At 35.9% G+C, this 16,715-nt stretch overlaps 1 protein-coding gene and 1 pseudogene across 7 annotated transcripts in view; one reads left to right on the forward strand and one right to left on the reverse strand.

Annotated features, from left to right (window-relative positions):
* THUMPD2 (THUMP domain 2 tRNA and snRNA guanosine methyltransferase) overlaps nt 1-16,715 on the reverse strand; it is a 33,423-nt gene that overhangs the window by 10,282 nt on the left and 6,426 nt on the right. For 5 of the 7 annotated variants that reach the window (XM_019742657.2, XM_019742662.2, XM_074331912.1 and 2 more), the window contains 7 exons: nt 15,808-15,937; nt 14,038-14,447; nt 12,863-12,940; nt 10,763-10,815; nt 9,257-9,344; nt 2,430-2,501; nt 1,815-1,929 (listed from right to left, as the gene is read on the reverse strand). In XM_019742657.2, coding sequence (XP_019598216.2) covers nt 1,815-1,929; nt 2,430-2,501; nt 9,257-9,344; nt 10,763-10,815; nt 12,863-12,940; nt 14,038-14,447; nt 15,808-15,937 — 946 coding nt within the window. Of the gene's footprint in view, nt 1-1,814; nt 1,930-2,429; nt 2,502-9,256; nt 9,345-10,762; nt 10,816-12,862; nt 12,941-14,037; nt 14,448-15,807; nt 15,938-16,715 lie in introns of those variants that run through there. The other 2 variants (XM_019742670.2, XM_074331915.1) reach the window with 2 other exon arrangements.
* LOC141572010 (U2 spliceosomal RNA) lies at nt 11,509-11,639 on the forward strand (annotated as a pseudogene).

Below are 16,715 nucleotides of genomic sequence, written 5' to 3' on the forward strand. Positions count from 1 at the left end.
ATTTGACCTGTTGTTAACACCTTCATGAATACCACTTTGGTCCAAACCACCATCATTTCTTACCTGGATTATTGCAATAGTCTTGTCACCAGTCTCTTCGTTTCCATCCTTGCCCTATAGCAGTCTATTCTTAACATCGTAGTTAGAGGGATTCTTTCAAAAGCTGGGATTTATTTGGCTACCTGGTGCCAGAGATTTATTTATTTTTAAAGCAACCATTTTTTTTGAAACGACTGAGCATTTTTGAGCATTTTTGCTTGTTTTCAAAGTGAAATCTTATGGGAAATGCCCCTAAAATGAAAACAGATAAAAGAGGAGTTGGTAGTGTGGCAGAGGTGTGATGGGCAAGTACTTCCTTCCTCGTGCCTCCAAGGTGTTCTGGACATTGTAAAGGGTTTGAAAAGCAGCTGCTCTGGAACAACTGAAGAAGCCATTGTTCCCTTGAAAGTCCTCCCAAAATAGCTTTTATAAAGAAACCAGAGTTCACGAAAACTTGATTTCAGTCTATTCACGGCTCAGTTTCCTCTAGAAATTTCTGTCTTATGCACAGAGTCCCATTAAAAACCTTGACAGAAAGGCTGAAAAAATAGTCGTGGGCTGCAAACAACTATATGAGCTCAATCAACAATATGACTTCTTTTGGGCCGCTTTGTTATGCTTTTACAAAGAAGTTATCCTAATATTTCCTTCTGGTTGGTATTCATCTCGACTACTTTTCCACCGCAATCAACTTTTGTAAAACAATATTTTGTTCCTCCAGATTATAGGTTTAATTCTGGCACCTATCTACTTACCTTTTCATACCGTGAGAATATAATTTTTTTAGCTTAGAATGAAATGTGCTCATTTTTAAGGGAGAAAGGTGTAGTAAGGGAAAGGGAAAGAAATAAGGGATGCATGGTAAAATAGTCTAAATACCATGGGTTTTATGGAAATATTATTTTGACTGGACTCAACAGACTTGATTCCTAGTCAAGTTTGTTACCGCTTAGTCCCCATCAGTAAACAGGGGGTAGTGGTTCCTTCTGCCTCACAGGGTGACCAACTGTCCTGGTGTGCCCCAGATTTTCCCAGTTTTGGCATTGTAAGTACTGGTCTAGCAAACTGGGATGGTTGGTTACCTTGCTCCTACATATAGGAATACTGTCCATTGTGAGGCAAGGGGAAGGTAAGATAATTCAGAACATTTCATAGTTTATCTGAAAGAAATCCAAAGAGTTGTTTCATAATAACTATTATTTTCTCTTTATTTTATACCTATATTAAATGACCCCTGGTTATGACATGAGAAATGGTTCAGATGCAACAAATACATCTTAAAAAGACATGCTTTTATTTAAATGCTTAGAACACTATATAAATGTTCCCAATTATGAATTTTTGAAAAGTAAAAAGTAAAAATGTAACAATTACCCTGTTTCCCCCAAAATAAGACCTAGCCGGACAATCAGCTCTAATGTGTCTTTTGGAGCAAAAATTAATATAAGACCTGGTATTATATTATATTATACCCAGTCTTATATTATATAAGACCCGGTCTTATATTATAGTAAAATAAGACCAGGTCTTATATTAATTTTTGCTCCAAAAGATGCATTAGAGCTGATTGTCCAGCTAAGTCTTATATTCGGGGAAACTGTATTTTCGGGGAAACACGGTTGGAAGTAGTAAACTGAGTATTAGCCCCACAGATACATTACCGGATATAAACAATTCAACCTTTATATATGAAAAGTGAGTCTTGTTTTATATTGTGATTCTAATCTATTTACATATGTTAATTTCCCCAAATGTTTGCATTTTAAATATCTTACCTATTACAGAGACTTTAAGTAACTCAATCTTATCCTTAAGGCCTGCAGCTTTCAGATTGTCAGATGCACCTAGTAACTGTGAGGTGCTGACATCAGCACCCACATAATATACATCCTATGAGGAAAGAAATTCATATTTTAATTATAAATAAAACTATCAAATATCTTATGTAGTTATGAAAACTTACTTGCATTTTTTCAAATAATAAAAATAAAATTAAGAGATTTGTTAATTCAGGTTAAAACAAATTTATAGTATTTCCTTAAAATGATATGCAATAGCAAAAAAATTAAAAGTTTTTGTTAAAGTTTTAAAAATCTATTAATAATATTTTACAATTGCAAATGCCTAAAGAATTTGGGGATTAACACAATCTGTTATGCCTAATTATTGGAATTACTCATATTTTCCTAAATTTATCATAGTATTTTAATTAAATAACATAGCAATTTAATTAACCCTTCATAATCCATTTTAACAACAGTAAATAAAGACTCATACAATTAAAAATAATAATCTCCAAAGACAATCTACTTGTAAATAATTGGTAAGTGAATATACATATACCAATTAAAGTAAATATATTGCTTAGTTTACCAAAGTTTAGAACTTACTGGCCATTCTTTAGCAGCTTCCAAAAGTATTGTTCCAAATCCACACATTGGATCTAAAACAAACATACCAGCCTAAAGACAGAAATATTGATTCGGTATTATTAAGTTTATCATAACAAGTATTACAATAGAAACCTAAAACTTGAGGAATCAATATTTCCAGAGTAAAGATTCCTTTTTACACTTTATTAGGAATGTCAGGTAGTTATGCCCTAAGGCAAGTGTGCACTTGGCATGTTCAAAGATTAGGAAGGAGACCGGTGGGGCCAAAGCACAGCGAGCGAGAGGAAGAATGTGGCGATTCCATCAGAGATATAGCTAGGCGGTTCCAGCAAGATGCGCAGGGTTATGCTGCATGTAGTAACAGTCTCCGAGTCTTAGCGGCTTAGAACAGCACGTAATGTTGGGCTACATGTGCACAGCAAGGCACCTAGGGCTTCTGCTCCTTACTCTGGAAGCCAAAGTGATGAAGTGCTCACCGTCCGGAAGCACGGCCATCACTGCGGCACGACAAATTACACACTGGCTCTTAAAGGTGCCATCTGGAAATGACACGCATCATGTCCACCAACACTGAACTGGCTAAAGCACAAAAGTCACATGACACAGTTTCAAGGGGCCCGGAAAGTGGAATTCTACGAGCACCTGGGAAGAGAACAGAAAATTTGGAGGAAAAAAACGAGTCACTCCCACTCTGGGGGCCACATCTTGTCAGATCTAGTAGGTACTGTAAGGATTCTAGTTCTATTCTGAAGGACGGGAAGCTATTGGAGGGTTTTGCGGAGGAGGAACATGACATTACACTTCAAAGGCATCACTCTAGTTGCTCTGTTGAGACTAGAACAGAAGGGGAAGAGTGTTAGCAGGGAGGCTAGTTAGGGGATCCAGGCAGAGGTGACGGTGACCTGACTTAAGAGTGGCACTCGTGCAAATGGCGAGAAGGAGTTGGATTCTGGATATATTTTAAAGGTGGAGCCAACAGGATGGGTTGGAGATGGAATGTTAAAGAATGACAACAGTCTGAAATGACTCAACTTTGTGACCTGAGCAACTGGGAGCACAGAGCTGCCTGTTACTGAGAGAAAAGTTGGGAGAAGCTTCAAAGGAGGCAAGAATACAGTTCTGGAATGCTAATTTTGAGATCTCTCTTGGACCAAGTACAGATGCCAAGTGAGTCATTGGACATACATATGAGTCTGGAGTTCAGAGGAGAGGCCCAGGCTGCAGATATGAATTTGGGAGCAGTGCTAGTCAGTGTACAAATAGCATTTAAGACCTCAGAACTAGATGAGTCATCCAGGAAATAAGAGAAATGAAAAAAGAAGAAAGTCTATGAGTGGGACCTCGGTGATCACTTAAGTATAGATGTTTGGTAGATGAAGAGTCAGCAATGCAAACTGAGAGCAGCACAGGCTGATGCAGGAGGAGAACCAACTTGGTGTTACTGAAACAAAGTGGAAAAGAAAGTTCCAACAAGGAGAGTGCTGAGTGTCAAAGTGCTAACAGGTTAAGTAAGATGAGCAGCTTCAGTGGGGTGTTGGTGATAAAAGCCTGATGGAAATGGGCGCAAGAGGGAATGGGAAGAGAAACAGAGGTAGCAAACACGGACAACTGGTTTTAAGAGTGTTTTTGCAAAGGGAAACAGAGAAAGGGGTGATAGCTGAAGGAGCATGTGGGTTCAGGAGGTTATTTTTTTAAGTTGCAAGATATTGCAGCAAGTGTACATGCTGATTAGAGAAACGTCCTGAACAGGACTGGCAAGAGGGACTGGAATCCAGTACTCTAGTAATGGAGAGAAACAAGGACAGTCACTTATGGTAATGACGATAAGGCAAAGTACGTGGGCACAGATTCTAAGACGTTGGTAGATTTTTGTGAGGAGAACATACTGAAGTTCTCTTCTGATTCCAATACTTAAGTCAAATAAGAAGCAAGAGAGTTAAAAAAAATGTGGGCAAGGAAATAACTGTAATGGTAGAACATCAAATCCAAGCTGTGAGGAAGGGATGAGGACAGGTGGTGAGTAATGGACAGTGGCAGGCTGAAATGATTGGATCTCTCAAGGGGCTACAGAATTGTGTCAGGGTGCTCAAGGATGTAAACGGGAAAGGGAAGATGGTTAAGAGCAAGATTCTTGAAATTGATATTGTTGAGAGGTATATCCTTCTGGGTATGGATAAGGTCTAGGATGTGACTAAGGCAGATCATTAGAGGTAAGGACGCCAAGACACTAAGGGGTCATATTACAGCGTGGACATTGAGATCATAAAGAACGATGATAGGAAAAATGGCTAGTACCCTCACAGGAATAACGGGAAGACGTCTGTATATGACTGGGATAATCTGATGGCATGTGCTTCAAAGGCACTGAGAAGTTTTGGGCAAAAGAAACAATGAGGCGCAGGCAGGACACCTACCCCACCTCCAGGCCCAGTGGGCCCTTGTTGTGTCTATAGGGAAAGCAGAGTGCGCAGTGGACAGCCAGGTTTCAGTCAGAGCCAGAGGGCACCCAATGGTAAGAAACAAAACGTCCTATAGGAGATACACAGAGCGAGAGAGCGAGACGGAGACTGACTTTCCCCTGGTACTAAATTCTAGGCAGAGTACCATCTGAATCCCCTATGAAGGGGAAGCAAGTAAAAGGAATAATGATTTAAATGGCAATTTTATTTAAAATAAATTGTGGTATGAGAACTAATTTATATTAAAATCTTAAAATGTGCCAAACACTGTGTTCTTCCTCCCCCATGGGTCCATGTTCAATGAGGTAACCTGACCTTAAACATCTTTAAATATCTTTATTTAACTGTAGGACTCTTTCTAGCCATGACATTTGTGTACCCAGGCTGAAGTAGAGAAGTAGCTCTGTATGTCTGTCATAACTAAGATTTATAGAAGTCGATTTTCCTTGTTATGATATGTAGGAAGGAGAACAGTTTATAATAAGCGTGAAAAATATCTAACATCCCCAGGTTTTAATTTCATTTTTAGTGGCACTGGCCTACCCAAGGTTGAGCTATCTGAGCACTGCTCTGGGTAAGAAGCTCCAAAGAGGGGACTAGATGAAGGCTGGACGCTGGGATCACCTCCATCATGGGTCATCACTGCACTCCCCACAAAAGCCCTCTGCTCTGCTACTTCTTACACACTTCACATACCTTCTTTATTGGTGGTCACATTTAGAGAAACATGCAGGCAAACTGACAGTAAGGAAAAAATTTGATCGAGCGTTAACTTTGGATATTTTCAATAATTTACTTTCTACTTTGCTGAAGCATGGATGTATATATCAAGACAAAGGCAGCACTGCCAGTTTGTAGGTGGTTATATAAATTTGTACTTCAATATAAACTGTGGTGAAACCACTGGCAGTTTGGAAAAAAACAAAACTGTAACCCTACCTCATTCCTTATACTAAAAGAAATTTGGACTAAAAAGTTAAATCAAATGAAAAAGAAAATCATCGGTTCTGGGAACATGGTAATCTGAAAGAAGCTCTTTCCTCTTCTCTCGGCTCTAAGCTATTTACTTCCCCTGAACCAAGGGATGCTCAGACCCAGAGGCAATGGGCACTAAGAGAAGCCCTGGGCTGCTGGGGCCCAGAAGAAGGAACTGGTATGGGGCCTCCTTGCCGTGGGCTACGTGGCTGATCAGAGAACAGCACTGGAGCGCAGAGGGACAATCATTGGAACCAGGGAAGAACTTGGTCTTCAGAGATCTATGGACTTGGAGGGAGACAAGTGAACAGAAAAGTTTTCAGCAAGTGTCCCAGCATGGCTAACAGTGTCCTTACACTGCCAAGCCCAGTGGCATCAGAGATCTATTCGTCTTGTACTATTGATAGGATTCCAGCCATTTAAAATACTTTAATGACCACACTTCAGCCTCAGTGAGCCAACAAAGAAAAATAATGGCAGAGCTAAGGGGAGGGGTGTGTGTCAGTAGTCAGAGAATGAACTGGCAAAACAATCAGAACACACATTCAATGAAATAGAACTACTGGAAAAGACAGATAAACATCTGAATAAAAGAAGAGCTTCTAGAGATATTCAAATGTAGCACATGCACACACACATACACACAACTTTCGAAAGCTAAAAACCATGAGTGTTAGGCTAAAAATTTCAATAAATAGAGCATAACTCTATGACTCGTTATAACTTGCAAGATAAATGTTCAAGAATAACTCAAAATGCAGAGCCAAAATATAAAGTGATGGAATCCATATGAGAAAGGATAAATGATTTGCAGGACAGCTCCAGGAAGCTGAACATGTTTATAACAAGCATTTCAGTATATGTGCTGCCGAAGCGAGCACTATAACAAGCATTTCAGAAGCAGAAAAAAGATAGTGGTTTAAAGTTAAAGTTACTAACACAAAGCAGTTGACGTAATAATTATTAAATAATGAAAAAAAAATTGCCTGAGCTAGAGAAATAATAATTTTTATAATTATGTATTTCAAATAATTATAACTATAATTATTACTATAGCAGCAATATTTACACACATTCTAATATGGCAGGCACTGTTCTAATCACGTGATAAATGCTAATTCACTTAATCCTCACATGACCCTGTGAGATTATACTTTTCATCTTGCAAATAAACTGAGGCACAGAGATGTTAAGTATCTTGCCCTAAGTTTCCCAGCCAGTAAGTGGTGGAGCCAGAATTAGAACCCAGGCAGTCAGACTCACTGAGTTATGGGATGAATAGAAAAGACACTTACATAAGTACATCCTGGTAATGTTCCTGAACTTTATAGGATTAAAGAACAAAGTCTTACAAGCTGCTAAGCAGAAAGAACAAGGTAGCTATAAAGGAAAAGAAAAACCATACTGTCATGGACAACTCATGTACTCCACTGGAAGCTAAGACAATGGGACAGCGTCTGTAGACATCTGAGAGAAAAGGTTTGCAACTCAAGCCAAGATGGGCATACCTACGATAAAAGGAAGAGATCTGAGGACATATAGAAATTCAGACAAAGTATTATTCAGATACCATATTTGAGGAAAATACCTAACACTTTAAGCAATAAATAAACCAGAGCAGAGACCTCAAGTGGGAAAAGATAAAGCGAAGAACAATGGTGAGGAGTGACACACCTTGCAATATATCTTTGCGTGTTTATACAAAAATATGTGTTTGTCATACACAACTCTATCTTAAGAATTAAGGACAGGCTGTATAATTTAAGTGCTAAATAAGAATTTTAGAAACAGAAGGGATATACTTTAAGGGGAACCTGATACATGATGAATAATTTAGTTCAGTCCAGTAGATGGGAGTACAGAGTGAAAGGAGGGAAAACGTTTCAAAGGTCTCATTGTAGGGAGGAGTAAAGGGGCTGGAGAAGAGAAAAAAGTGCTCTAGAGGTCTCATCTCAGGGGAGAGGGGGAGATGGGGAAGACTAAAGTGTCTTGGCAGAGGAAGGAGTAGATGTCTTGTTATAAAGTAATAGTAGAGTCCCATGTGTTTAATTAAGAGAGCTGGGAAAGGGAACCATTCATTGACTAGCACAACAAAGTAAAATCTCCAGCCTCAGGGAGAACAATAAAATGATTACCAAGTAACTTGATTAAACTAGCAAAAATAAAAAGGGTGAACTGAAGATGTTCTAAACAAAGTAAAAAAGGAGAAATACAATCAGGTGTGTCTGTCACAATACTGAGTTCTCTAATCGAAAGACAGAGACCGTCAGAGTGGGATAAAAACAGCTATGTATTTGTAAAAAACAGACTGAAAATATGGCAGGGTCAAAGAAAAATAAGGCAAATGCGAAGAAAAAGAAAGGAGTGAAAACAGTAATAAGAAATAGTGAAATTTAAGTTTAAACTCACTAATCAAGATAAAGAGAACTTTATGCAGCAATAAAAAGGCACAATTCATGAGGAAGCGACAGCACCATAAATGTGCATATACTAAACTACAGAGCAGCTGAATAAGGCAATAACTAATAAAAATGCAAAAACTTAAAAAAATCTGAATGAGATTTCAAACTACCTCTTTCAAAATTGAGCAGATATAAAATAGTAAGCTAAGATATAGAGGACAATGACTAGAAAATAAAATTATTATTATTATTTTTTATTGGGGAATGATGTGTTTTTCCAGGACCCATCAGTCGTTGTCCTTCAATCTAGTTGTGGAGGGCACAGCTCAGCTCCAAGTCCACTTGCCGTTTTTAATCTTTAGTTGCAGGGGGCGCAGCCCACCATCCCATGCAGGAATTGAACTGGCAACTTTGTTGTTAAGAGCTTACACTCTAACTGCAGTCTAACCAACTGAACCATATGGCCGCCCCACGGGGCCCCACGGGCAACTCAGCTTGTCTTCAATCTAGTTGTGGAGGGCGCAGCTCACTGGCCCATGTGGGAATCGAACCGGCAACCCTGTTGTTAAGAGCTCATGTTCTAACCAACTGAGCCATCTGGCCGCCCCAAAATTATTTTCTTATGTCCATGGAACATTTACAAAAATTGATTAAGATCTTGGTCATAGGAAAAAATTTTAAGAAGCAGAGGTTTTACAGGACACATGATTGTGAGAAACAATTAGAAATAATCAAATGTAGCTATCTTTTGATCCAGCTTTTTCATAGTCAAAATACTCTCAGAAGTTCACCAATATATAAAAATGTATCGCTGTAGTACTTCCTATATGTAATGGCAACAACAACAACAACAACAAAAAGATAAAAAAGAGAAAAGAAAGGAAAGGAAAAGAAAGCAACCAAGATGTCCATCAATAAGAAACTGTGTAAGTTAATTTTGGAAAGGACCTTCCTATTATATCAATAAGAATGAAAACATTTTCCTCACCTCAATTTCAGCGACAGAGGCCATTGCCCATGCTATGGTAGATCTCAGTCCTGTTGTCCTGATGTAAGCTCTGCTGGCTAAAGGAACCCTACAAAAAATAGAACCTGATGAAACACCCCATGTTACTGTAAGTTAAAGAGGAACCTGATATAAATAAAAATGATAAACTTTGTCCCTATCTGTGAAATCATTTTAACACGTTCACACAACCCACATGAAAGTATTCCGTAAATTGGAGAGTATGTAACCTTACAAGAATACCTTCTCTAATCAGCACCGTGTTTTTCCAGCCAGTGTGGTAGTGCAGAAAGATAAAATTTTAGATAACAGAAATTTAAACCCTTATGTGTTTGATTTATAAAACTGTAATCACGCATGAGGGAAATCTTTCTGAAGTGTTTAATACTTCCCTGTCTTCCCATATGGAAGAGGCTTTTTCTTGCCGATTTGGAGTCAGCAAGGGGAACGTGCTATTTTCTGACAGAGATGTAGTGTGGGAAGTAGGGCTCAATGGGTGGTAACTTTGAAATAGGTTTTCTATAAAAAGTCCCCTTTGTAAGTTTGCCTTTTGCTTATTTGCATCTTTTTCAAAAGATGAAATGAAGCATGGCATTGCATTGTCTACACTAAAGGAGACATCTCCCATTTAAGTGATTCTTCTCTTTGTTCTTTTGCTTTCCGTCCTCCAAAGTTAGGTTCTCTTTTCTAATTCTGTTCCACCAGTAGACTGAATTCCTTGAACTTAATAGCCATCTTTCCCATCTTTGAAAGTTGAATATGTAGCATAATGCTTAGCATATAGTAAGTATTCATTACATGTTTCAACTGAAATTAATTGAATAAATTAATCTTATTCTAATAAATGCTCCTTTCTTCCCTCCCTAGTTGCTGCTCTGTTTAAAAAATAAAACAGGTGAAATTTATTCAACACTTACTGTATCCTAGAAATAGTACCAAGCATTCTCATGTAGGTTATCCCATTTAATCCCAGCCACAAAGCAATGAAGTAGGTATTATTATTTTCCTGATTTTATAGCGGAGGAATATCATAATTTGCAGTTAAAATCTGTGGAGATGGTAGACTTGAGGTCTAGAGTTTTTATCCACTATGCTGTATGTGTACAGTACAGCACAGCTGCACACAGGTCATGTTCAAGGTGAATTTTAGGAACTGTGCTGTATTTTCTATTTTAATTAAAACTCTAAGATGCCAACAGACTAATAATTTTAGCTTAAATATGGGCCTATGACAATGATTTAATAATAGACATAATTTTCAGTATGAATCATGTAATCAGTGGATTATTGTGATAAAATCTTTCAGAGCTCTAACTGGTCAGATCAAATTATATCCATTAAGCTCCATGAAAATAACTTTACTGGCTCAAGTAAAGAATTCAAATGCTTTGTTATATCAATGTTTCATACTATAAATGAAAAGCTGAAGTTCTCAATTTTACCATCTCTCCTATGGGACAAACCTGAAGCGCAAAATACAGTATCTACCTGAAAACAGGAATTCCCACCACAGAGTAAATGTCACTTAGATGTATAAAGATCTGAAAGAACAAATAGAGAAGTCAGAATGGAACAGGAAATGCATTACCAAATTACTGACAATTTGAAAAGTTCTGTTTCAAACCTGTATTTTAATAAGAAATTCCAAGGCCTTATTTGTCATATCTGGAAAAACGTTCCATAGTATTTTTACTTGAGCAGAGATGAAGCACATTTTAAGTACATTTCGTAGAAAAATTCTGAGGTCAATTTGGAATACAAGTTATGTGGAGAATCATGTTATGAAGAACTCAAGACCAACTTTTTCCCCAGAGATTCTCTGGATTATCATAACTGGATCAGACTTCTCAGCATTTTGGGTTACAGAAGACTTCCTAAATCTACCCTAATTCTAACCTCAAATAACACTTGAGGCCCACAGGACTATCACAGGCTACACATACTTTTAGGGTAACAGAAAGCTTTCTTTAGGCCAAATACATGGTGACGTTTTTCTCTCTTTACTACCTATAGGTGAGCTTCTTCCTTTCTATTACCTTTCTTGTGTTAGGCCATAAAGATAATTTAAAGGTCTCAAGTTATAATCAGTAATCTACATAAATTTTAAAAGTTAGAACCTTACTTTTGTAGTCTGATGAGGTTTATGGAATATTCTAATCTTGCGGTTTGACCTCAGGAGCTTTTAAACACCAATACTTTCACCACAAGGTTATTTTTAATATATGCCATTTTTAATAGCTTCTCGGCCTTTTGGCTAAGATCAAGTGTACTATATGCCGCTTTATCAGGATCATTCCAATATTGATAAATTTTCATCAAGAAAAGAATGATCTGGAATGGATTCCTTTAGTCAATTTAATTCCTTGATCACCACAGCTAAAGCTTCCAATTTTTTATATTATTCATTTTAGCAAAATTATTTATTGGGATTAATTCTCTTCTATTTAAAACTCATACTAAAGATATGATATACTGAGATTTTTATACATCAACTGTTATTAAGAACCGTTTCTCCCTTATAAAAAGTTTTCAATTTATTTTGCAAAACAAAATTTGTTGAGATTTGATTCTTCTGTCAATTTTGGTCACAAATTTTACTACATGTGATTTTACTGTTGTCAATATTGTTTTGTGTTGATTATTTCTACTAATAATAGTTATCATTACTTGTATTAAAAGGAATGAAATTAACTATATTCATTTATGAGCTCAACTATGAGAAAACCATTATTCTGAGACAGTGAGAATCAGAGGGAGATGAAGAGGTGGAAACCAGGAGAGCAGAAGAGAACTGAAAAGGGGGAGATGAAAGGAAGATGCTCTTATGTCAAGATATTCTTAGGGTCAAAATTTTGCATGACAGCAATAAAAGATACATACCAGGCATTATTTTTAAAAGTGAAAAAGCATAATATAAAACACTTAAAAATAAAACACAAAACGTTCTGATTTAGCCAGCTATTACTTCATTTAAAGCTATGTAACAATAAATTTATGAATTATTGAATTATGAAAATTAAAAATAAACTACCTGCCAAGTTTATGAGTAGTTCTCAAAAAATAGTGAATATTTTTTAATAGCTAGTATTTATTTCCCCATATGTTTTACTTTGTTCCAGTTAAAAATAGTGTAACCTCATTAATTTAAAAAAAGAGAAGAACAAGAGAAAAGCATAAACCCATAACCCTGACAAAGCCCCTACTAACATACTATTGAATTTTGTGCAGACCTTTCTGTCTTCTTTTAACAATTACTAGAATTTCTTATCACAGAGACTTGTTATATATTACAGTGATTGTAGAGAGCATCTCTGCAACCTTACAATAAATGTTTTTTAGTTCAACTGTGACAAAACAATTCCATTCCAAAACACCTTATTTGGAGAAGACATTTTCACAGTGAAAACTATTAGCAAAATTATCTGTGCTGTCGTGCTGCTAGAGAGAAAATAGACTGCTGGATAGAATAGAATGTAGACATGCTTGTTGAAACTCTAAAGTAAAATTGAAAAGTACAGTAAGAATCGTTGACATTGTCTTTAAAGAATTAGGTTATAAGCATATAAAAATAAAATGAACATTCATTACCTCTAAATTTGGATTCCTCAAATCAGCTTTCCATCCAAACTGTTTCATAAGAGCAATTCCAACTATTCTTCCTATCTCCTGGAAAAGCAGCAAGTTATAGAAAAGATAAGAATACTAAAAATGAAAATTTTAAGTTAAAATATAAGCGAAAACTAACAGAGCCGGTAGGAAAATCTAGTCAGACTATCTGATGGTAATTTAAAATTACAATATTAAAATATTACACTAAAGCATTTTCTATCCAAGGAGATAAGGCCTGTATTTTACCTCTTCCCCACCCCCCAGCCCCATGCATTCTATGGCATTAACATCTACTCATATGCAACCTCTATTCTTGTAATTTTAGATATATGAAATAACCAGATTAGGACCTAATAAATAAGGCTGACTGGGTTTTAGAAACAGATGTAAGCTGAAAGATTAACTTTTTACCTACCGCAAGCCTCTACGTTTAAACCAGATCAGTAGCATTAGATTCAAATTTTAGGGTTTATTTGATTTTACAGTTGGCCAAAGAACCCAGACCTACTGTTTCCCCAAAAATAAGACCTAACCAGAAAATAAGCCCCAGCATAATTTTTCAGGATGACATCACCTGAACATAAGCCCTAATGCGTCTTTTGGAGCAAAAATTAATATAAGAGTTGGTCTTCTTTTCCGGGAAACATGGTATGCCTTTTGTATCACTGAATTTTGTAAGGGTGAACTGACAAGGTTTTTTGAAGGAATCTGTAATGTTCACTCTCCTCTAGATAGTTGAGACCTCGAATGCATTTATGTATTTGCAGTCTGGGTTCTGGTGACAATCCCACACACAGGATTTAGGGGCAGAATAATCACTCAATAAACGCAGAACTGAACTGAAGAGAAACCCAAAAATCTTATGATCATATTAGGGTTTCCAAGTGTAAAGGGTATCTATGAGTTTAAGGAAATTTGGGGGGCAGAAAGTAAAAGGAGGTCATTACACGGAACGGCATACTATTCCTCTTAAGCATCTGAGGTCAAGTTAAAATGAAAAATGCATTTTTAAAGATATTTAATTACCTGATATGAGGCCTAGTTATCTGCTTGAGCCTAGTTATCTATTCCATGAAAGGTTCTCAGCTCGTTTTAAATCTAAAAATTCCTTAATTCGTTTAGAGAATGGGAACCCACTTTGGAGGTGGGAGTACCTGTGCAGTAAAGGTCTTTGCAATAGCTCCACTGCAGCGACAAGAAACTCTGAAAGTCAAGTTGTTCTCATTATGAGTATCAACGGCTTTTGCTACATCATTCTGAAATTCTTCTTCTTGAAATTTTTCTCTTTTAGTGAGAGAATCTCCTTGCTCCAATGTTTCTTCTATTTGTTTCTCCAGCTGGCATTCCCTATTCTCTTCTGTCTCTTGCATTTGTTCTGTTTTTAATTTCTTACCAATGATGGTGTCATTTTTTCCCAGTTTTATTTTTTGTGGGTTAGCATCTCTTTGAGAAAGATTTTCCTTTTTTGCATCAAGTTCAAGAAGATTTTTCCAGATTGAAATGACATTCAACCAACTCTCAGGATCATCATTTATAAGTCTTTGCACTTCACTAAATATTTTTCCTAAATAAATAAAATTTCAGTTTATCTTATATTGAAGCTTTACAGATAGTCTATTATATTCATCACTTCCAAATTCCATTATCTTTAATTCTTTAAAATAAGTTTTTTTTTTAATCACTACATGAAGAATGACTTCACTTTCACCTGGAATTTATATCATTTAACATAAGAATATTATGCAGAATAAGGCTAATTCTTATATTCCATACTTAACATCAAAACTGTCTTAAAATTCCCATAGAATTATTATATACTTCAGCAAGATAATTTGTCCAATATAAGTATCTCTTCAATATATGCATATAGAATGTGTATCGATCTTTGAAATAATGTTGATCTTGCCTATAAAAACTAAGTTTAAAAAAATAGAATCAATTGCAAAACATAGAGCTCAGAAACAGAGCAACTGAATCTTGAGATTATTTTAGACCATAAATATTAGCACACATCATAAAATGAGATTCCATAAAGTAACATTTCAGATACACAACCCATTCATAACTTAGGCACGGCCAGCATGCTTTATAAATGAACAGGGGTCAATATGATCTAAGAGTAATTACCGTATTTCTCTAATGATGTCAGTGTGTGGAATACTGGAATGAAATTATATTGACTCCACAGTATAATACCTTACGATGTGCTTTAAAATAAACTTTCTTCCCTGTCTTGATTTCTTGCCAATTTATATCTTTCTTGACACAGTTTATTATAGACTGTAAGATTACATGATCTCTTGTACACAATCAGCAATCAAAATGAAATTTAAGGCAATGTTTAATCCAGCAGTGTCTGACCCTTTTTTCAAGATCTTTAAATTATTTTAGCAGCATATTTATAAAATTAGGGAGTGGACAGAGTCCGTTTTAACTCTAATGCTTTATAAATGACTGTAAATGTATTCAAACATTAAGGTCTCCCAAACAGAAAATTTTAATATGTAGTATGTTTCCAATTATATCACTCATCAGTTAAAAATTATAAAGTGATAGTTCTGACCAATTATTAAAACAATGCATTTTGGTTTATTACATGCTCCTAAATCTAAATAAATGCAATTGACCATACATATCTCTAGAAAAGGTATCTGATCATAATTCTCAAGGAAGAACTGTGACTTAAGACATTAAAATCTCAGAATATAGGCAGCAGATTGCAAAAATAAGAGACACCATTAGGTGATAATACAATTAGGTAATATTTAGGAAATACATAATCGATGATCCCATGGGTATGAATGAATGTGAAAATAGCTACATATTTCACTTTAAAATGTGAAATAGCTATATATGTGTTATCAAGCAGAACACTTTGGAGTACAACATATTATGTGGGTAAAAGCAATAGGTATACACCATACCTTTACTTACAGAAGGAACAGGAAACTGCTTTTTAATCAGCAAAAATAACCTTTCTGCAGATTTTAACTTTTTCAGCATATTCAAGTCAGAACAGGTGGTAAAAAAAACTTTTCCTAAAATATATTCAACCTAGAGACAGAAAAAAAGATATCAATGTAGTCCAGTGTAGAGTAAGAACCATTTCCCTTTTCTCCCCTTAATGAATTAAAACATAGCATCTAGATTAACAATAAATTAAAATGACCATTTCTGAAGTATCTACTACTTGTCAGACATTGTACTAGGCACTCTGAATACATTTCCCCCTCTAATCCTTAAAACAACTCTCTAAGGTAGATTTTTATCACCCCCATTTTACAGATTAGGAAACTGAGGCTTAGGTTAAAAGATTTGTATAAAATCACATAGTCAGTGACCAAGACCATCATCTTTTTATGTTATGTTACTTTTTGTAAAGTTGCATATGTATGTAAATGTGTATACACACACTACTAGAAAAACAACACAAATTACTCAGTAATTATATTGCCAAATCTCACATACTATTTGAAAGTGGGCAAAGAAAGGATATAATGGATAGGCTAAGTTAGGTGTGTAGCCCAAAGTTAACAAATCAATGGGTATTTATAAAAAACCTACCTTTTGGTCTACCAGGAGCATATATCCAAAAGATGAATAACAATGTAATGTAATAGACATACTGTGACATACTAATTAAAATGTAAAATTTACAAGACAATAACTTGAATTAAACCTGAAGAAAATGAAAAAGTTTTTATATAATAAACTCAGGTACGATAAGTAGCACTGCATTTGGAAGCCCTAGTTAGTAAAAGTCTCGGAGAAGATTTGGGAAGAGGAATTCTAACAAAAGAACAAAAGGCAAGATGCAGAAGTGGGAGTGACA

This window comes from Rhinolophus sinicus, linkage group LG05 (genome assembly GCF_036562045.2).
Source record: "Rhinolophus sinicus isolate RSC01 linkage group LG05, ASM3656204v1, whole genome shotgun sequence".
NCBI lineage: Eukaryota > Metazoa > Chordata > Mammalia > Chiroptera > Rhinolophidae > Rhinolophus > Rhinolophus sinicus.